This window comes from Urocitellus parryii, chromosome 1, assembly GCF_045843805.1.
Source record: "Urocitellus parryii isolate mUroPar1 chromosome 1, mUroPar1.hap1, whole genome shotgun sequence".
Classification (NCBI taxonomy): Eukaryota; Metazoa; Chordata; class Mammalia; order Rodentia; family Sciuridae; genus Urocitellus; species Urocitellus parryii.
This window is the reverse complement of record NC_135531.1, coordinates 278154754-278176963: the sequence shown is the minus strand read 5'-3', so window position 1 is coordinate 278176963 and position 22210 is coordinate 278154754. Positions and strand designations below refer to the sequence as shown.

The 22210-nt window shown below is 45.0% G+C and overlaps 1 protein-coding gene across 6 annotated transcripts in view; it reads right to left on the bottom strand.

The window, feature by feature from the left end:
- Positions 1-7732: 7732 nt before the first annotated feature.
- LOC113187913 (UDP-glucuronosyltransferase 1A6) overlaps positions 7733-22210 on the bottom strand; it is a 112623-nt gene continuing 98145 nt past the window's right edge. For 5 of the 6 annotated variants that reach the window (XM_077791171.1, XM_077791170.1, XM_077791167.1 and 2 more), the window contains exons 2-5: positions 12544-12675; positions 11870-11957; positions 11475-11694; positions 7733-8685 (exon numbers count right to left, since the gene is read on the bottom strand). In XM_077791171.1, the coding sequence (XP_077647297.1) occupies positions 8388-8685; positions 11475-11694; positions 11870-11957; positions 12544-12675 (738 nt within the window). In that variant the 3' untranslated portion in view covers positions 7733-8387. Of the gene's footprint in view, positions 8686-11474; positions 11695-11869; positions 11958-12543; positions 12676-17332; positions 18200-22210 lie in introns of those variants that run through there. The other variant, XM_026396021.2, reaches the window with a different exon arrangement.

Here is a 22210-nt window from a genome sequence, read left to right as displayed (position 1 = left end):
CCAACCCAGACTCAAAGGGTGGAGATAGAGATACCCGCTCTTGATGGGAAGAGTGGCAAAATCCTACTGTGAAGGATGTAGCTATCAGGAGGATGGAGAAAGGCCTGTTTATTAAAATTATATGCAGAATAATGTGTAATCTTCATGGCAAAAAGTGTAATGCCCTTGAACCTATTATCAAAGAGATTAATGTTCGGGCTCTCTCATCCAGCGAGGAGGTCCACGGAACAGGGTAGAGGAGAGTGTGGCTGTGGAGTCGCTATTCAAGATGTCTGGAGGCCAAGCAGGAAGCAGGTTTGATTTTATTGCACATTTACCATGAACATATACTCAGGCAATTACAGGCAGCCAGCAGTACAATGTGTGGCCAACTGTCTTTGCAGCGACCAATTGAGGATCGGGCTCTGGAGCAGGCACAGGGACTGTAGGACTATGCCTACAGGGTAAGCGTTTGCCACTTACACACCTAGCATGAGGGGAGAGGTTTGCCACTCAGATGCCCTTAACACATGCCATGTATGCAGCACTCCATGCACGTGTCCCCACATCTCTCCCCTCTGACTGTGTGGCAAGGACTTTAGCCAGCATTGCTATTATTCTTTTGGTGGCCTTTACATGGTTACATAAGCGTCTCACAACACAAGAAAAAAAATTATCAGTATTATAAAAAGTAGGGCCAGGATAATAGCATTATAAGGAGAAGTTAATTTGGCTATCAGATTTTTCCAGTGTTTATTCAATCCCTGGAAGAAAGAAGAGATTGTTAAGATAGACACCTTCGTCTCATTGATTTTGACAATTACCTTAGTAAGGTCATAATATAGTCAATATCCCAAGCACCTTTAATATACTGAGAAAAATTGGAGAAGTGTAAGGTTACATTTTCAGATACAGCATATTGGATGACACGAATACTATGAAATTCAGGATCATAGTGAGCCTTTACAACATAAACAGAATATCTAGTTATTCCTGTGGAGGTCTAGTGCTTGCCGAATGACTAAAATAGTGGCTCAGGACAGGTTATTTAAGTCATTTTGAATGGCAAAGGCTTCTGCCGTGGCAGTAGACACATTGCCCACAGTCTGAGCCATCTGGATATTCTGGGTGAGCGAAGCAGCGGCAGTGGCTGTGGCAGCGATGGCAGCCACCAGGGCAATAATCCCAGTGATGATGAGGCTAATTGCATGCCTTGTCTGGTGTAGAATCTCACTCAGAAGATTCTTCATCTCCATGTCCCATGGACTCCTCCCCTCTCTGGACAGGGTCACTGGAAGCCAGACTGCTGGGGGCACTCTGAGGATAAATACACGTTTAGCTGTCATAGCAGGGGTTAGGCAATTTGTGAGCCAGCAGGATATATTGTCAGCACAAGGGATCTCTGTTTGAGTGATATTTATGCCCTCAGTATCACTGATTATTAGCATGGCAAAGGGTGGCATAACACACACCTGTGCATAGAGGGTATGGGTATAATTTGGCATAAAGGCAAATGGTAAGGGTCTGGACTCAATATCAACCTATTCATCCAGCAGGTTGATGCCCTTTGATGGCTCTAACAGCCAACAATATTCCAGCATAATATCTATCATGCCATACTGTTTCCTGCATAACCGTTGGTAATGGCTCGTCCTGTGCAGCAGGTACTGCAGTGGCCAATATGGTTTTGGGGCACATCAGTTACATTCCAGGGAGCTGTGCCCATCCAGGAGCATAGACGTTGTCCTTCCCCAGAGAAATTCCTCTCATCGAGGAGATAAGGTATGGCAGTGACACATTGATTCCATGGGATGCTATCATTATCAGGGGGGGGGGGCTTTCCAAAAAGTGTTGTTGGGCATGTTGGCAGCAAGGGTTTCTTGCATTTGCCATGGGGGAGTCTGTGGCCATAGGTAGTATTAACTGTAACTCTAAGGTCAGTGAGAGACAGCCCAACATAAGTTTCATTGACAAGAGCAAAAGAGAGGTGACTGTCTGGATTATAGTTTTCATTATCTATTACAGAGAAACAAATGGGAAGAGTAGCTATGGAAATGCTGGTTCCAGGGTACCGTCACCTCCTGGATGAATAACTCAGGATCAATAAGGTTGGAATTATTAGAGAAGAGCTCAGGTAAAGGCCCTTCCTAATTAGCAACTGCTAAAGGTGGTGGCCTAGAAACCAAAGCTCAATTTACCTGACAGGAGGCTTCACTGTTAGCAGTGAGCATTGCACACAGTAGGACCACCATCATAGGCCCAGGGATGGGGTTGCCACCAGGCAAAGGGGCCAATCTGGTGGCTTGGTCAGCAAAACCTTTAAGATCACCCCAGGTGACTTTATGTGAGGTCCATTAGTGTTGTTGAGTTCTTTGCCTGTGAGGTTTTTCCTCCAGAGTTAGTTCCTTCATCTTCTTGGTTGGTGGTTCTGGGGGTCCAGGGCTTGACTTTCTGGCAGGCACCCAGATGGGGTGAGGCTCCTGTTAACATATGCAAACCCTCGACCCATGGTTAGGAGGGGCCCCAGACCACCCCATGCATTTGTTATGGGATCCTTCCTTGAGACCATAGGTAGATGGGAGGGCCCCATGAGGGGGACCCAATGTTTATGAGCTGCTGTTTCCATAGAAAATTTTGACATTGAAAGAAAATTTAAAGCAAATAAAGTTTTGTTCAAGGCATTGTGAGGAGACTTGGTATAGTTTCCCCCATGTTTTATAGCATGGTCTTTAATTCCTTGTGTGTTCTTTCTATGATGCCTTGAGTCTGGGGGTTATAGGGGATTCCAGTTAAGTGCTATATATGCCATTCATTGCAACCTGCTTGAAATATCTTGCTCGGGTAGGCTGGCCCTTTGTCAGTCTTAATAGACATGGGAACACCCATAATTCCAAAACATTGAAGTAGATGGGAGATGACTTTTTGTGGTTTCTCCTGTGGAGGCTGTGGCCATTACACAGCCTGAATAGACATCAATGATTACATGAATGTATTTTAAATTCCCAAAAGGTGCATAGTGAGTGACATCCATTTGCCAAAAAGCATTAGATTTTAACTCTTGGGGATTCACTCCATCAGGTCGTAAAGAGCCATTGGGGAGAAAAGATGCATATTTTTTGCGTTCTCTGACTAGCTGTCTGCAAGCCCCCTTAGTCCTGCTTTTATGCAACTACCATGGCTGAGGCCAGCAGAGAGGCTCGAGCTGCTTGTGTCCCTCTATCCTGGGTGGCCAAAGTCCATTCATCCAGTGTGCCATTGTGTACTGGTGCCACTGCTGCTCTATGTTCCTTATTTAGTCCATCCCAGATCAAACCCTTGGCTAGTGCTGCCCTAGCTCCTTCCTGAGACACCTTCCCTTCTATTGCCTCGTTTACTCTGTCAATAAACTGTGGCAAGTCCTTGGTGGCTCTCTGCCTTAAGCCCTGTAGAGAAACTGTGCCTCCCCCAGCTGGTAGCTTCCTCCAGGCTCTCAGAGCACAGAGCCGTACCTGATTGAAATAATTTGGTAGATTCCCTGTCCCTGCAGGCATTCAGCTGGGAGGCTGACATTTGTGGTGTGGTTATGATCTCCCTGCTGTTCACTTGCATCATAGAAGAATGCCTTCTACTTCAAAGATGTTGCCGGCTCAAGAGCTGCTCTGGCTAGGTCCTTCCAGTCCTGAGTGCAATTAAGTTCAAGACTGAGCGACTGAGCGATTTGAGCCTTTGCTCTGCAAATGGCCCCCAGGGTGCATCCTCTTTTACTGCCTTCTTCAACTCTTTCAGGGTGCCCAACATGTGCGGGTACCAAGTGGCAGGGCGCTGTGTGTGGGGTCCGTGTTGACTGGGAAGGCTGGTATCCTCTTACCCCACTTTTCATCTCTTGTCCTACATAGACCTTCAGAAGGATCTCTGGCCTCCTGGAATGGGTTTCTGGGAGACCATGGCTTGGGCCTGTCTGTGGCCTGGTCATTTCTCAGTCCCTTGCCGGCTGTGGCATTGCCTCATAAGGAGGCAGTTGCCAATGACTTAGGAAAGGATATAGTCGTTGCCTGTCAGTAGAAGGTGCACCTGCACCATTGGGGGTCACCTCTTCTTGTACCATGAAGGCCAGTGGCACCGTTTCCTGTCTCTCTCCCTCCGGCACCTGCTGTGGTTGCTGGCTTTGAGGTAGATTTTCACCCCCACTGCTCTCCCCTTGTCTGTCTCTCTCAGCCTCATCTTCCCTCAGGGCCATCATTACATGAAAAGGACCTGTTGCGGGGCCCCCTAAACTTTGCTGAATGGCTGTCATAATAGGAAAAAAATGTCATGGTAAAGTATACCCCTGTCTCACTTGAGCTTGCTGTGCATTTGCCAGTATCTTGTCCCATATCCTAGGATCAGGAACATCAGCGGCACTGATCCATGGGCTGGTATCTGTCACTACGTCCCAAAACTTCTGGGCTTCTCTTATTCAGGGTTAAACCTCTAGTATCCAAGAGAGTGTGCAGCACTTGCAGCTGTGAGTCTGTGGTGGAACTCGGTAGGTTCCCACTTCCCCTTCCTCACTGCTCTGTGAGGGGCCACACCCTTTCGTATAGACTTACCTCAGATCCCTGTTCGGGCGCCAGGTGATGGGCTCTGTGTCATCCAGAGAGGAGGTCCATGGAACGGGGTAGAGGAGAGTGTGGCCGGGAGTCACTATTGAAGACCTCCGGAGACCAAGCAGGAAGCAGGTCTGACTTTATTGCACAGTTACCACGTACGCATCCCCAGGCAGGAGCTAAGAGATTTCAGGCAGCCACCAGTACAGTTCCTTGCCAACTGTCCTTGCAGCGACCAGTCAAGGAGCGGGCCGTGGAGCCAGCACAGGGACTCCAACACATGACCTCACGCCCAGGACTGTGTCTACGGGGTAAGCAATTTGCCACACAGGCACGCGCCTAGCATGAGGGGAGTGGTTTGCCACTCAGATGCCTTTAACGCATACCATGTATGCAGTGCTCCACACTTGTCCCCACAGATTAAAATACTTTTTTTTTCTGATCATGACATTACTGTTGAACTCACACATAATCCTTTCACAAAATAAAACACTCTTAGGTGCTGCCATTCTATTGAGCTTCCCACCTCTGTTTCTATGGGAACAAACTAGGAAACAGGAAAACACTATTTGTAGAATGCACATGAGATAAATAAACCTTTTCTAAGTTCGTTGCCTCTAATATTTTGTTGTAGTAACATGAATTGACCAATATAGAAAACTGGTGTCAGAAGTGAGATTGATCATCACGATAGCTATACCTGAAGATGTGTGTGTGGGGCTTTTAATTGTTTAACAGAAAAAGGATGGAAAATTTGGAGGAGTAAATTATAGAAAGCCTAGAATGCTGTAAGCACTGTGAGCGATTCTAGTGAGGGCTCAGAAGACCAAAATGCTGATAGGAATGTGGACAGTAAAAGCCTTGTTGATGAGGTCTCTTATGGAAATGAGGATCCTATTGGGAATTGGAGAAAAGGCCACCCTTTTGTCACACCATGGCAAATAATTTGAATCTATTACTTTGTGATGACTTTAAATGTGGTAGGCTAATTTATTTGGTACAGAAAGATTTCAAAATAGCAAAGCATTTATACCGTGGATGTTATTGGCTGCTTTTAGCCAAATTTACATTGAGAATCAAGAGCAAAAAGGAGCAAAGAAGACTTGAAAAATGTGTAGCCTGGCCAGGAAAGGAGCACAAAAGAATGTAAGGGTGTGGCCATGGATGGGTGGTTTCTAAAGAGGTTGGCACCAGTACAAAGAAGCTGAATCCGGGAAAATAGGAACCACACTTCCCAGTCATCTCAGCAATCAGCAAGGCCACCACTGTCCTCACAGGCACAGAGGAATATTAGTGTAAGTTTGTTTCAAATACTTTCCAGGGAAGAACTGTTTCAGGAAAGAGTCCCAGGGAACTATGAGAGCCCAGGACTGCTCAGAATTCACTTCTCTACACTCAGTCAGCAAAGCCCTCCACGCCACAGTTGTGCTCCCAGTGTTGCTCACTCTGATGGAGTGCTTGGGGCCACCCACTGATGCTGGGTCTGCAGGCAGGCAGAATTGCAAGGGTTATGGGCTCTCGGTGGCCTCTATGGTAATTTAGAGTCTGGGAGGCCAGGCAGAGTTGTGCTACAGGGCTGCAGTTCCTGCAGGGAGTCTCTCACGGATGATGCATGGCACAGTTGAGGGAGTGAAGCCAAAGCTAAAGTGAGGCCCAAGGAAAACAGAGATGTCATTACATGCAGCCCCTGCAGGGAAAGCCGCAGGAAGCATGCAGAATCCGCTGGAGGCGCAGCCATGTGGGCTGCCACCGGTAGAGCCACAGAGGCAGGGATGACCAAGCCCTCGGGAGCCCGCGTCCCACCACAGTGTGCCCAGATGCCAGATATGGAGCCTTGGGGTTTGCTGTTTTCCCCGCTGGCTTCATCCTTGCTTTGGGCTGATTCCCCCTTTTCCTTTCTGCATGCCTCCCTTTAGGAACAGAAATGCACACCCTGCGACTGTCCTGCCATTGTATCTTCTACATGCATATGTAACCTGCTTTTTTGTTTTAAAAAGGGCTCACCACTGAATTTGCCTTGAGTCTCAGATGAGACTTTGGACTTGTTTCTGAGCATTGCTGGAACACTGACTTGGGGATGGAATTAACTCTTGGGGTTCTGCACTGTGAGATGGATACGAAACTTTGGGGGTGAGGAAAAGAATGCAAGAGCTTAGATCTGTCCTCCAAAGACCTGTGGGTCTCATGGGGGTCTGCAGGAGGGTTCATTGGAAAGTGGTGGGGTCTTTAGGAGGTGGGGGTTAGTGGGAGGTCCTTAGGTCACTGGGGATGTGCCCTCACAGGGCACTGTGAGACCTCAGTCTCTTTCTCTCACTCTCGTTCTTGCTCTCACTCTCTCCCCTCCTGGCTCAAGATGTAATCACTTGTTTGCTCTTAAACAGGTTCCTGCTATGATGTGCCACCTCCTGCCATCCTCATCAGAACAGAGGTGGATGCACCACTGGAACAGTTCAAAGGCACCAGGTCTTTGAACCTCTAAACTGTGAGCTAAATAAACCTTTTTCCTTTATAAGTTAGTTGCCTCAGGTTATTTTGTTGTAGTAATGCAAAGTGAGTACAGAATGTTGGAAAATACTAGCTATATTTGGTGTATCTACAATATTTGTATGTGCTAAAATACAGGTTAATGCTGTTAATCAGCATTACTGTAAAAAACTGAGATAAATCAACTTATAAAGAGGAAAGGTTAATTTTGGCTCACGGTTTCAGAGGTTTCAGTTCATGGTCACTTGGACCTGCTGCTTTTGGTCTGTGTGAGGCAGCACATCATGGTGGAAGCACATTGGGAAAGAAGCTGCTTACCTTACGGTGGCCAGGAAGCAAAGAAAGAGAGGAAGGGGAGGTGTCTATGTCCCCTTCAAGGGCTCACCCAGCAACCTAACTTCCTCCCAGGAGGCCCCACCTCTTAAAAGTTTCACCACCCCCCAATGATGCCACAGGCTGGGGACAAAGCCTCCAACATGTGGCTTTTGGGGGACACTCAGGCTCCAAACTATAGGGGGAACAATGGTTGTTTCGGGGCAATGTGATTATTGGCGAATCCTCTTTTCTAATGTGTGATATGTCAACTTCTATATTTTTTCAATTTTCTGTCTTATCTTGCATCCATAATTAGAAAATCTAATTTTAATAATAAAAAAATGCAACACCAATATAAAGAAAAACACAGAAAAAATAATTTATGCCAATTTATTAACAAATTTTTAGTTGTGAAAAACATCAGATAAAATGTACTTGGTTTCTGTCATTGACACAAATAATGATCACCCTTGCAAATGGATCGTCCATCGATTTCATAGCATCATTATTTTTCCCCAAAGTCAGTAATCATACACTGTTCTCAAGGCTTCCACCCACCCACTCGTATACAGGCTTCCTTCTTCAGATATAAAAAGTGCCTCCTAGGAACCTGAACTTAAGTGAAGACTGACTGTCACTGGTGACTCACGGGCTAGTCCACAGCAGTCCACAGACCAAGATGGTGGCATGAAAACCGCTATGTGAAGTAGGGGAAACTGTGGGACCAACTTTGAATCCTGTGTTCCCAAACAGGCCACACGGCTGCATGAGGAAAATAACCCAGAGTGCCCAGGCTGTCTGTAAGCCACAGGAGAGGGGACAGGCACAGCCAGATTGAAAACACTGACGCAGAATTTGTATCTAATACCTTTATCTACCTTTAACTAGCTATTAAATTACTTTCCTTTTTATAAAATGCTCTGGGAATGTCTAACTATGGCAAAATATTAATAAGAATAAAAAGAATTTAACACTGACCCTATTTTCAAGTTTACCATTGATTGGCGGATAGATCAAAATTTCACCCTACTTCCCACCGACCTCTCAATGTGCCTTGGATTTGTGGCCCCTCTTCACACTCCCCTTTTTCCCAAAGCACTTCCGGTAGCCGTAGGCACAACATTTAAAGGCAATAAATGCCACTCCCAGCACGATGGCCAGGAGGAAGCCAATGACATCCAGGGAGTGGTACTGGTACCAGGTGAGGTCGTGCGCTGCCGGGCGCAGGTGGGGGGCCCCCTTGTGCCTCATCACGAACTCCACCCAGAACACAGCCAGGTCCAGCGGCTCAATGGGGCGGTCCTTGTGGAGCCTGGAGAGGCGCATGATGTTCTCCTTGTAGCTAGACACAAAGACAAATGTGTGGGTGCCCAGGACGTCCTCGACAATGAACAAGCCACCCTTTATGCTGGCGGCCAGACTTTCTGAACTTGGTAGAGAACTGTATTTCTGTTCTAACCAGAAAGCACGCACACACACACACACACACACACACACACTCTCTCTCTCTCTCTCAATTAATGTTCTGTGTAGATAAAAAGAAGGTGAGGAAGAAAAAGAAGAGAGGAGAAAAGAGGAAGGGAGAGAGAGAGGGAGACTGGAACCCCAAATTGTACTTTTACACATTTTTAAAACCTTGCTTCCTACTTTACTTCTTTTCTTTTTAGTTATATTTTTGTGGGAATTAGATTTACTTTCTTCATAGTAAAACAATGAAACAGGAATTTTTGTGTAATATTAGATTATACTTATAGAAAAATTTAAAAATTTTACTTTATAGTAAAATCAAGGAAAAAGTCATGTCATAAATTATAGGTGGCCTCCCATCTGAAGTTACAAACAATCACACATGGCCAAAGAAAAAACATTTTGAAGTGTTAACTCCAAGGTGGTGGGTACACTTTCAACTGACTCACTGACACATCAAACCACCTGTGTGCTCAATTTAGCCTGAAGTTGCCTATGCAAACTGCTAGTGCAAGATGGATTCTGATTATTAGACAGTGCTGATAGTTGAATCAGAACAAACAAATCCAAAATGGGCAGACGCTTTGGTGTGCTGATACATTAGAAGGAGGAGAAGAAGGAGAAAGAGAGAAAAGTAAGATACTCCTCCTCTTCAGGACTTATGATCATTGCTGTTCTTAAATATATCTGTATTTTATTTAAATATATTACCATAACATAATATTCATATTTGGCCATAAATCTGGCTAAATAGCTTCCTTTTATATAGCTCTTATATTAAATTTTCTTAGAAATTTCAGTCATTTGTTCAATTTACTTTTTTTAAATTTCGAGATGGGGTCTTGCTATGTTATCCAGACTGGCCTTGAATTTGTAATCCTCCTTCCTCAGCCTCCCAAATAACTGGAATTATAGATGTGCATCACCATACCCAGCCAGCCATTCATTCAATATTTATTGAGCACCTATGATGGCATGGTTGTCTGCATAAACTGATACTTGAGACTTATCCATTTTTCTTTGTGTTGCATAGGTACAGTCCTAGCTTAACTGTTAGAAACATGGAGACAGAGATGTTTTGCTCAGAAACAAATAGTTGAGGTTAGATAATAACTTAAGCTAATGGGTTAGTGTTCTTTAAAAATAACAATGTGATCAGGGGATGTGGCTCAGTGAGAGAGTGTCTTCCTAGCATTCATGAAACCCTGGATTCCATCCCCAGCACCACAAAAAAAAAATGAAAAATGAAATAATAACACACTAGAGAACTTGTAGTCATTTTTATGTCACACGTAGTCATCCACACCACTGAGCCAAGGAGCAAAGTCACGTGACTAATGTGAGTTTCATCAACACATGGGCTGAAGCCAGGCGGCCAGCGTGCTGGTGGGTGGGCAGAATAGTGGGCCTGAAGTGCCAGGTCAGAAGACCACGCCCAGGAGAGGAAGGGCTGCGACCCACATCACCTGCTCACCGAGCACTCCAGCCCAGGGTCAGGTGGCCTTCTCCCTCCTGTCCACTGGCACAGCATACACTTAGCACCTCAAATCTGGGAGCCAGTCTTCAGTCCTCTCCTGCCTCCCCTGGCCAGGCTTGCTGTGTCCCCAGTGTACTGTGTCCTTCCAGGTGAATGCAACCCAGCTATTCTCATCTGTCCTCCCAATTGGTGCATCTTCCTAAGAAAGCAACCTGGGTAAGCTGTGGTTTTAATGTGACCCAGAAGTTCAGATGTGGGGACTTTAATTCCAAATGCAGGAGTTAGAGGAGTGGTGGGGCCTATAAGAGATTAGGTCACTGAGAGCCATGAATGCCTTTCTGTGGGACAGGCGTGGTTACTGGGAGAATAGATTGCTGCAAACAAGGGTTCCCCGTGTTCCATCTCTTTGACAAATGCCCTGCCCTTCCATTTTCCTGCCACCTTATGACACAGTGTGAAGCCCTCACCAAGTGCAACTGCCAGACCCTGGACTCGCCAACTTCCAGAACTGTGAGCCAGTAAACGTCTGTCTTTATGAGTCACCCAGCCGCAGGTATTCTGTTTTTGCAACGAAAACAGACAACGACAACACTCCTGACAGTCTCACAGACACACACATACACACACAGGCATGCAAACACACACACTATCTATTGCTGGAAGAGACGCACTACTGGCCATCATTTCTTCCCCTGGCTGGGAGTCGGCTTGACAGCATTACCCTACACTTCATGCAGATAGCATGTGATCTGATGGCTCTTGCCCATAGAACAGTTTTCAGAGTCATTTCTGAATAAACGTGCATTTGCTTTTCTTCTCAGCTTTTGTCTGTGATATCACAGAACGTCCACCTGTGCGATGCCTCTGGATACCAGGCCTCAGAGGAAACATTGTACTTGTGAACCTGGGCTTGTTTTGTCTTAGGGACATTCTGCTTCTTGTAACAGAACATTTCTCTCTGCAGAAACTCATAGATGAGGCACCTATTATGGTGACTCTTTTGTAAAATAAAATTTTAAATCTAGTAGGGGAAATAAAATGTCATAAGAACTAAAGTGTCCTTTCATAAAGTGAATCCCCAAATTATCTTATTTATGAGTCTGGTTTTGGGAGTATTTTCACACCAGAATGTTGACGGTGAACCCAAAGGGGAAAACACAGGTGGTATTCTTTACCCTCTCTCTTACCTTTTGTCATTGATGACTGCTTTTAGGGCATTTGCCAAATCATCAGAAGTCATCTCAAGGACATTCAGGGTCACGCCAGCTCCCCGCGTCTCCATGCGCTTGGCATTGTCCATCTGGTCACCGAACAAGGGCATCATCACCATCGGTACCCCGTTGCATATGCCTTCGTAAACGCCGTGGGAGCCAGCATGCGTGATGAACGCGCGCGTCTTCGGGTGACCTGGGAGGCAGAACCGTGAGGGATGGGGCTGTCCTGCCGCTGAGGCCTCGGGGGGCTGCGCTGGGCCCCACAGAAGCACACGGGGAGGGCGTGGCCGCCCGGACCCGCAGGCCAGCACCCAGCGCAGCCACCCGAGAGCCCGCGCCGGTGCCCGGCTCCGACCCTCCCAACATACCCAGCAGGTCATTCTGCGGCAACCACTTGACGAGTTTCGTGTTCTTGGCGAGATTGGATGGAGGAGTTCCGGTGTAGCGCCACAGGACCTTGCAGGGGCGAAAGGGACATCTTCATAAAAGAATGTGGCAGGATTTACAACAAAATAAAAAAGCCCTGCGACAGCAGCCGGGCAGCAAGTCCTCTGGAGGAAGAGAATGCGCGTGACCTCTGCAGGGCCGAGACCTGGCAACGCCGCAGGCCTGGGCGACTGGCGAGGCTCCTCCCCGGCCACGGGCTGCTGCCCCCTTGTCTGCGCCTCCAGGGAAAGCTTACTGAAGACAGAACAGCACGTGAAAGAAAGCGAGTGTTCTAACAGCTTTCTGGAGAAATGCTCCAATTAATATGAAGAAACAACATGTTATTTATTTTTATCTGAATTCTCCATTTTTAACTAAAGGTCTCTACAAGTGTCTCTTAGAGAAAAATGAGACTTCTGAGTGAAGGGGACCATGGTTTAAAGGTAGTTAAGGGTTAAATTTCACCAAAACAAGTGAAATAAATAACAAACAAAAACCACTTTGGATTAGGGAAAGTGAATGGCCAAATCTTCAGTCGCAACTAGTGGAATTAATTTAGCTACTAGAAGTCTCTATGAAGGTAGGCATAGAGGAGTGATATACAGAGCCTTCTTACCGTCTGGGGTATTCTGCCCAAGGCATCAGCAATTTCCATAGCCTTCTTCTCGGGAATCTCTGAGACCATTGAACCCAAAGAGAAAACCACAATTCCGTGTTCTCCAGAGGCGTTGACATAGGCTTCAAATTCCTAGAGCCATAGGAGAGATTCCCAGTTAATTGTTTGCTCATATTCTTTAGTGACTATATACATTAAGCTATGAACTGGATGTCTTTCTAACAATGTTAAAGGCAAAAATTGGGAATTTTATATCATTTCCCCTCCCTTGCTCCCCACACAGGAGCTTTACAGGGTTACCAGTGGGACTGCCTTGAGATTCGGAATCCAGGCAATGTGCTCATTTCCCAAAAGAAAAGCGGAGGTGCACACACACGCACACACACATCTATGCACACACACGCACGCACATCCATGTAGACTCATTCACAGCCATGTACATGCACACACGGCCATATACAGCCATATACACACAGCCATGTACACACACAGCCATGTACATTCATGCACACAGGGTAGCCGTCCCACTTTGGGAAAATGGAGCTCTGACCATCATGGCAATCCTCCCCAGCCCTAGGTAATTAATGATCCGATTACCCTGAGAGTCTCCCAGATAGTTTTATATGTTCACGAAGCATATCAAGGGCACTGATGCAATTGTGAAATGCTGAGTTTGCATACAACTGGGGGTTCCCTGGGATATGGTACTGGGGAAGCCAGGACCCTGGCCAACCTACATGTGAGGTACAGAAGACTTCTCATGGGGCTCAGCATGTGTCACTTGAATGGCAACATTTGCCAAGCTCAACCACAGACATGGACAGAAAAGTGCAAACACTGAGCAGCCTTCCCAGGGAGGAGTACACTCCCAACCACCCTCACCAGCCTCAGACCCTCAGAAGTTGTCTGGCTCATCATAGCAGCTGACCTTATCCAATGGTCTCATCAAATAGGTCAGAGAGGCCAACTCATTCTGCCCACCACACCACATTTTTGGTCAATGGCAAGAACATCCTGACCATGGCTCTTCTAAAATCCCTCTTCCAGGGATCAAGACCACATGCCTCCTTCCCTCTTTCCTGGAGAGAGGCAGATCACATATAAGTGCCCTTTCCTACTCAGTGATGTGAATGGCTGACCTACACTTTCCAAGGACCTTCACTCCTATAGGCTACATTTAATCTTGTAGGGAAAAGGCCAGAGTCTAATTTCCTATCTTTTACACTCTCCCACACCCATTCTGCAACCAGGAGAATGTGATTAACACAATGTCAAGCCCACAGCTCCACAAACATCCAGTTGAATAGCAGGACTTAAGCTCAAATGGCATGAAAGTTCACCTACAGGTGACAACAGAGCAACCACAGAAATTGTGTTATCACAGCCAGCACCCAGCCCTGTGCCAGCTTTTATGGGGTTGGATAAAGCTGGGGTTGATCCCTCTCCTGCTAATACTTCCTCTAAACCTTGCCCTAACTTCACAGCCACTGGAATGGCCAAAGAGTGAAGCAACATGTTAACTGAAAATAACCTTTGATTCCCCCACCCCTTGACTCCTTCCAAAAGGGAGGAGACCCTCTCACCTCGGAGTGAAAGGATTCCCCACTCTGATGAGCCCTCCTCCACTCAAGACAAAAACTTTAGAAGAGCTCCTAAATTTTACTGGGTACTTTTAGTTTCAGGATTTTATCATATTTTCCCTTGGCAAATATCTTTTTGTTTTTCAGGAGTCCAATTCAACCACATGCTAGAAACCTCATGCTTTACCACTTTACCCTCAGATCAACCACACCTACTCAGGGCTTCCCCTTCCTGTGCACATTCCTCCAGGCCATCTTGAAGTCTCTGCCTCCCTAATCTTGCATCTGGCCACAGTCTCTGAAAGGCTACAGTCCACAAAGAGCCTCTCTCCCTGCCAGAGGAATGACTCCTGGGATCTCTTGAGGCTCACTCCTTTCTCACCAAATGTTGTTCTCCAATTCTTTTCCTTCCAGACCCACTGAAGATGTGTTAAAGCCAGGTCGTGTTTTCTCTAGGGACGCTCTTAATGGAATAAAGACTTTATCTTTATTCTTGAAGTTAAGGACTTCCACCAAGAGGGCTGGAACTAGGACAACTGCCACCAGAGGGAAGGGAATGCAGAGTAGTATCATTTTAACTAACAAAGGGGCAGAGAGAAAACAGCACGGAATTTGACAAACCAGCAAAAATCAGGCAAAGGGGAAAAACAGCAAAATCAATGAAATGTAAAATAAATCAGACAAGGTGCAATCAAACTTAGTCATAGAGTCAAACAGGCAAAATTCACCTATTAAAGCAATATGTCTGGCCAGATTACAAATACCACCTTCATGCTATATAAAAAGAAAGTCTGAAGACAGTGGGCACTGAAGAGGTATGAGGGAAATTTTAAAAAGTAATACAGGAGTGGCAAAATTAACTTATATAAATAGTTGGATTTCCGATTAAAACAAGACAAAGAAGGCTACTGTCAGCTACAGTTACATGGATATTTTCACACCTGAGCATGTGTGCACCAAACAAAGCATCCACCAATAGGTAGTTTGTGCAATTCACCAAATTTATGGGATAGAGGGGAATATGATTATATCAATAAATGCTGGAAAAACAGATGATAAAATTTAACAACCTGTCCTTATAAACCTCCTAAAGATTAAAATCATTTGAATAAAGACTGTTTTCCCACAAACAGTGGCAGACATAATGCAAAATGATAAAGTAAAACTCAGTTTCCCCTAAAATCAGCAACCAGCCAGGAATCCTGGCAATCACCAGAATCATTCACCTGCTCTTAGAGCTTCTAGTGAATTCAACAGCCCTAGTATTTTGCATGAAATTTGGAATGGAAGAACCCAAAATTTCCTTATCAAAAACTGACTGAATTTTCATTTTTAAAAAGTCATGAAAATCAATATTTTGGTGAGGTAGCTGATAATGAGTAGGTAATTAGAGCTAGAAATGGAAAAATAACATATTCACAGTAGTGACAAAAAACTAATACACTTAAAAATGAGAAAAACAGAATAAATATGAGGAAAGCTATAAAATATTTGATCCTTGTTAAGATAATGTTGGAAGTCACAACAAAATTTCCTAGAATACAAATTTCAATGTTTCTCCATAGTGAACTAGATTAGATGGCTAGCAGTATAAACCATGGGACCCAAGTATCACGAAATACTGATGAGCAGTTAAAAAATAGATATAGCATTTAGAACTGGAGCAATAATCCCAGCATATTCATAAGTGATCAACAGGCACATATTACCACCCTATTTTGTGAAACAAACATAAAAAGCTATATATATATATATATATAAAATATTATGTATATGCACGTATACAATTATAGATATCTTTATGCAATCATAGGAATATGAAGAAATATTGGGGATTGCTACCTATCCAGAAACTAGTTCTAGTTTGTACCTGTTTTTTCATTCATTCATTTGCCAAATATTCCGCGAGCACCCACTGTACATTAGTCTTAGGAACTGATGTTCCAGGCATAGCAAGCACATATAGACCATCTGCCAGATGTTAGGGATGCACGTGGCAGCAGGTGATGGACACAAAGTCTCACGTGCCTTCACATGGCTCAGGACATGGAGGAGACGGTGGGAAACCCCCTAAATGAAACGACAGTGTGTCTGATGGACTCTGAAGGAAACTGCACAGAATGCTGCTGGAGAGGGCCAACTCCAAGGAGGTGACACTGAAGCTGATCTCAAAGACGAGCAGACAGATGTGACAAATTCAGAGGGCAGTGCCCCACTGAGAGGGGCAGTGTACCAAAGATCCTGAGCCGGAAAGACGGACTGTCCCAGGAATAGACAAGGCTGGTGTGGTGGGGGAAGATCCTAAGATTTATAAACAAGTCTTCTCATTCTGATTGGAATTTCCAGTATGCATGCTGTCACCAAAGTTTTAAATTTCAAAGTGAATGTGAAATGCCATTGCTTTCTCTTGGATCTTTCAGTGATAGCAAAAACATTTCTCTTTCATGACTCTATAATTTGGGCAGGCTGACTAGATTTCTTTCCTATCTGAGATGTACCAATTGGTTTGGTGATATTTCACCTATTCATTTTCCTCTATCTGACAGAGAATCATTAATGGTTTTCTATCCTGTTAGATTTTATCATTTCACTTTTAGGAAATCAGTAATACTCATTCTTTCTCAAGTAGGCCACCTCATCCACACACATTTGTCCTCATCCACACAGGCCATAGGATGTCAGACATTTAGAGCAAGATCTTCCACAATGCAGAATGAGATTCATGACCTTTCTGCCCAATGGCAACTAACTTATTAAAAGAGAGGTCACAGGATCTGGATTCCTGTTAGCACACCCAGAATCTGGAAGTCCCCTTGCCAGGATATATAAATGCCAAAGAACTATTGATCAGATTAAACTTCAAGTCTGTTACCTGATCAAGGGCAAAGTGCAAGGTGCCCCAAACCCAGCACTCTGTGTTTATGGCATTTAATACTTACTGCATTAAATTGACAACTACCCACTGAAATGCCCAGAATAAAATGCCTAAAGCATGCTTTCTTAAACTCTTATTAGATATAAAGAATAACTCAGAAGATTATACCAAAGACAGAAACACTGATGTCTAGAAGACACGCAGGACAGAATTCGACAAAAGAGGACATTTAAAACTACCTCATCATGTTTTCCCTGCATATATCTAAGAAAAGTTCCTTCATCCAAAGTACTTGTGATAATATGGGCAGGTAAAGTTCCCCTCAAATACACACCTGGGAGATTGGCTTTGTGTGAAGGCAGTTGATCCCACCAACAAAAACCATATTGGGCATGATGGGCATGGGGTAATCCTTCACAAAGTCCTTTCTCATCAGCCAGACTGAGGCTGAGCTCAGAAGGTCCTGCAGAGTCAGGTCTCTCTGAAGGACTTGTGAAGCGAGTGCTGCGTAAGGGGAATAAACCATACTGCACAGAAAGTTCTCCAACAAGGCAATGAGCACGTTCTTCACTCGCTGCAAAAAGGTCATGTGATCTGAGTTTGAAGACAGAGCCCTGGGCACATAGGACAGTGGGCTGGGGCACTGGGTAGCTGTTAAGTCCAGGCCACAAGGCAGTGCATTCAAGAAGTTCACAGCTGGCAGATCTAGGTACTGGGCCACGATGGAACCACAAGGCAGGAAAGGGTCTGTCAGCACAGCATCGAAGTTGCTCTCCATCAGGGAGGCCATGAACTCCTTGTTGTGTAGTAGGTGGGAGCAGCCAGACAGAAGCAGGGCAGAGTCCTTTTGGGCTTTCTCATATATTTTGGCCACGCGCTGCAGGAAAGGCACATTCTCAAAAGCATAAAACCCAAGTTCAGTAAAAGAGGTTTCTACGTCCTCCCTTTGGAATGGTACAGGATACTTCTTCAAGGAATAAAATGATGCTTCTTTTATATGAATTGATGCTTCAGGTATTATGACCACCATTTCATGTCCTCTCTTCTGCAGCTGCTGGATGACCCCGACCATGCTCAGCCAGTGACTGCCATCTACTGGGATTATCAACAGTTTCTCCGCATGGGATATAGAAGGGTTGAGCACACACAGTAGCAAGCCCAAGAGAAGTGCGCATGGGCCCTGGGACACTACTGCCATGGTGCCTCCACCTCTTCTGCTGCCTGCAGTACACCTCACATGTAGCCAATCCATACACCAAGTTAATGTTTGATAGTGTCACATGACTAAAGCCCTCCTTCTCCAAAGTCAGCAGGAAGCTTGCTGTCAGAGATGAGGGTGGAGCTTTACTTAACAAGGTTTCTTAACAGGCAGCAACAGTTGAGCTGGCCGGAATCCTTCCTCTAATTACATTCTTGAGTGTGCACAGAAAGAAAAATATCTCCAGCACCTCTGCATCCATTAAATTATTATTTTCATGGATCAAGAACATGTAACCAGAAGAAAAAGGCCCACTACATAACAAAGTAGACTTCCATTCCAGAAAGAGAAAGTTTCTTGGAATGCAACACCCAAACCACCTTTGGCCCATGGAGACTTTAAGAATGCCCTTCTCCACTGCTCCCTTGGGGCTCTGCCTGACCACTTTTATTAGCCTTTCATTTTTAAGCTCCATCAAGATGAACAGACTCATGATCTAAACTGATAAACAGGGACCTTGGAGGCTGTGAAATGTACTAGAAAGAAATTAATGATGTGGATCAAGGGACGGGGTCATGCTAGGGTAGAGAGCAACTGGGAAGGGAAATCCACTAGAGAGGGTATGCACAGAAGGCTTCTCCAAAGACAGACTTGTACTCACTCAGAGAGACAGTCAGGGGATATTTAACAAATAGGAAATCAAAATAGATAAGCAAGTTCAATTGTATTCATGGCACTGGCCCAAGGTCCAGGGTAAACTCCAACAACTGCATTAAAGGCAAAGGGGACAGGTGAACAAAAAAATAATAAAACTCTGTACTTATTGAGTGTGCCCTATGTGCCAAGCACTGTTAAGTGCCCCCATAACACACTTTATGCAATCCCTTAGAACTGTCCTGTAGAGGCAGACATCATTTTTCTTACTTTACAAAGATACTGGGGCTAAAAGAAGCAAAGCGATTTGCCAGAGAGTCCTGTATATATAAGTGGTAGGGCTAAGACCCAGGCCCTGGGGGTCTGTGCTCCAAGTCACTGATCTTTTGGCCTCTCACAGCTCCCAGATAATGATGGCCAAGCCCTGGATTGAAATTTACAAGCAATTAGAAGCTGGAAGAAAAGCTGTGATCTTAGGTCATTGCCCAATCAAACTGAGAGAAGTAAAGGCAGGTGGAAGAACTTTAAGGCCAAGAACAGTGTTTATACAGCACCAGCTGGTGTCCTAAGAGACCAGGCAAACGTTGGGAGTGAGCTTATAATAGTTGCTGAACAAAAATGCCCCTCCCAAAGAATGGGCCAACCATTCTTTAAGGCATCACTGGGCCCTGCAATCTTTTGGGGGGTGGGGATCAATGGCTCTTCTCTACAAGACCTGGATGAAAACAGATACCAACATTTCTACCATGGACATCACTGCCAACCATACTTGGGGATGTGCTAAGAATGTCATAGAGAAACTGCCAACTTTAAATTGGTGTCCCATGGGACACAGTAACAGGGACCCCTCCTCCTGGTACTTAGGGTCCCTTTTCTATAAGCCACCATCCTTCCTTAACAGATCCCCCATCTCCCATGGGGATGCACACAACTGCACACTCGGGCCCCAGCAGCTTGTCTCTGCCCCCCACACTTTTAATTCTGGGTGAGCAGAAAAGACGCAGCAGTGTTTTCATTATTTGTTGTGTCCTTATCTGTAATCATGAACCCTGCAGTCCAAGCTCAACTTTAAGAGCGATAATTCTTCCAAAGTTCCAATGTTATGAGTTCATCTACAGATAACAGGGAGCAAAGGGGTATACAGTTGCCACTGTAATGATTTTATGACTTTTCTGAATCATGCAGAGCCTTGGCCTCTTTTTTTTAATGCAGTACTGGGACACCCCAGGCCTCATGCAGGCTTTACAAGTGCTCTACCACTGAGCTACACCTCTAGATCGTGGAGTGTTTTTAGGTTTGAGAAGGTTTGAGACTACAACTCTCCCTGATCAGCAAATATGTGTCCTAATCTTTATGGCAAGCAATCCTCATTCATCATGACCACTCTAAGAACCATGGCTGAGTGACCAAAAAAACTTCTGCCTGGCACCTGAGCAAACCTGACACTTAAATCCCATTGCCAATTCACTGAATATTTATGGAACATATGAGCACTACTGTGTGCCAGGCATTCTGCCCATAGGACAGCCAGAAAACCAATGTAGAAATAACTCTGCCTGTGAGGAGGGGATCAGCAGGCAGAGACAAATTTACAACCAGAGAGCTGGAGGGCAGAGTGAGATGTACTCTGGTGGCCACGGAAGAAAAACAGGACAGTAACATTTTCTTTCCCTGGGGGCTATTGAAGAGTGAGGTGTTCATGTAAAGTTTTCCTGGAACCTACAAGGAAGTGTTTTCTTTTTAAACTGAAGCTAGAAGTTAATAATCCCACCATTTGGGGCACTCTGAATTCCTTTAATATGACCAGAATGGAGGGATTTATTACTAAAGGAACAACATAAACATATCCATTGTCCTGCAGATCATCTATAGGACCCTCCATGGGAAACAAATCTGTCTTCTTCAAACCTCTGCAGCATTCTGTTCTATTCTGCCTTTCTTATTCACCAGTTTGTAGATCTGTCCTTGCTATTAGACTGTACATAAGTATCTACATTCCTTACAGGCAAGATTTCAATTTAGGAATCACTGTCTCACCCAGGCACCCATCCACAGTCTTTTAGACAGTCTGCACTCAGTAAAAGTTCTGTGTAGCTCAACTTCCCTCTCCCTTTGCTCTAGGCCCCACATCCAGCTGGCAGGTGCTGAATATGGATGATTCTCTCACCACCTCTCAGCCCTCTCTGCTAGCTCCCCTGGGAGCAGCCTCAGGCTCCAGGCCCTTCAACCATTAGCTGTTGAGTGTGACTCAGCATCAGCCACTCCCTGCCCTGCCCCACCACCCACCACTGCTGGCACCTTGCTCAACAGCTTCCTAAGACCCACAAGAACATTCATACTCTACAGTCTTTCCCTCAGGACATCCTAGAATGAACCCAGACCATCTGCCTAAGCACATTCCTCCTCTCTAGCTCTTCTGCTCGATTCTTCCCTCTGCTGTGTGCTCTCCAGCCATCCTGGATCATTTGCCCTTCCCAAAACCTGTTTTGTACTTTCCCAAGTTGCTTTGTTCATACTGGACTTCACTCCTGAACAGTTGCCTACTAATGTTTATTGTGTGCTTACTAAGTGCCAAGTCCAAGAATTCAAGTTGTGTTACTCAATGTGATATAAAGTTGGCGATTTGTTCTGGAGAGATAATGCACCCAGTTCCACTCATTATCCTTCATGTTGAAATCTTAGAAAGTTCATTGGTTAATCATTTTTCCCTTAGAACTAAATAGCCTTTATTGATGTATTGCTTCACAACTAATCAAAGCAGGAATATTGTGCCCAAAAAGAGAACAGGGAGAAAAATGGAGAGAACTCAGATATCAAGAAATGTCAAAAAGAAAACCATCATGATCCAGTAGTTTCAGTGGAACTAATCTCTGCATCCCAAGTTTACCCCAGTACTATAAAGATGGCACACAGATTATACAGATCTTGATTTACTAGACCAGTGATTCTCAAAGTATGGGCTGGGGATCCTTGGGGATCCCCCAAGAACTTTTAAAGGGAATTTTACAAAGTCAAAACTATTTCCTAGAGGGGCCTGTAGCATACACCTGTAATCCCAACTACTCCAGAGGCTGAGGCAGGAGGTCCAGACCAGTCTGAGCAACTTGGCAAGACACCCTCCATTCTCCACCAAAAAAAAAAAAAAGTTGCTCTGACAACAATGCTGATTTTTTTTCACTCTTTTACAAGCATACAGGGGAGATAATTAAAGGTTTCCCATTGCCTGACATCAAAACAGACTGAATGCAGAAGAAGACATGAAAATACAACTCTCTATTAAGTCAGATAATAAAACGAGATGTGAAAAATGTAAAACGATGCCACTCTTCTCACGGGATTATTTTGTTTGGAAAAACAGCT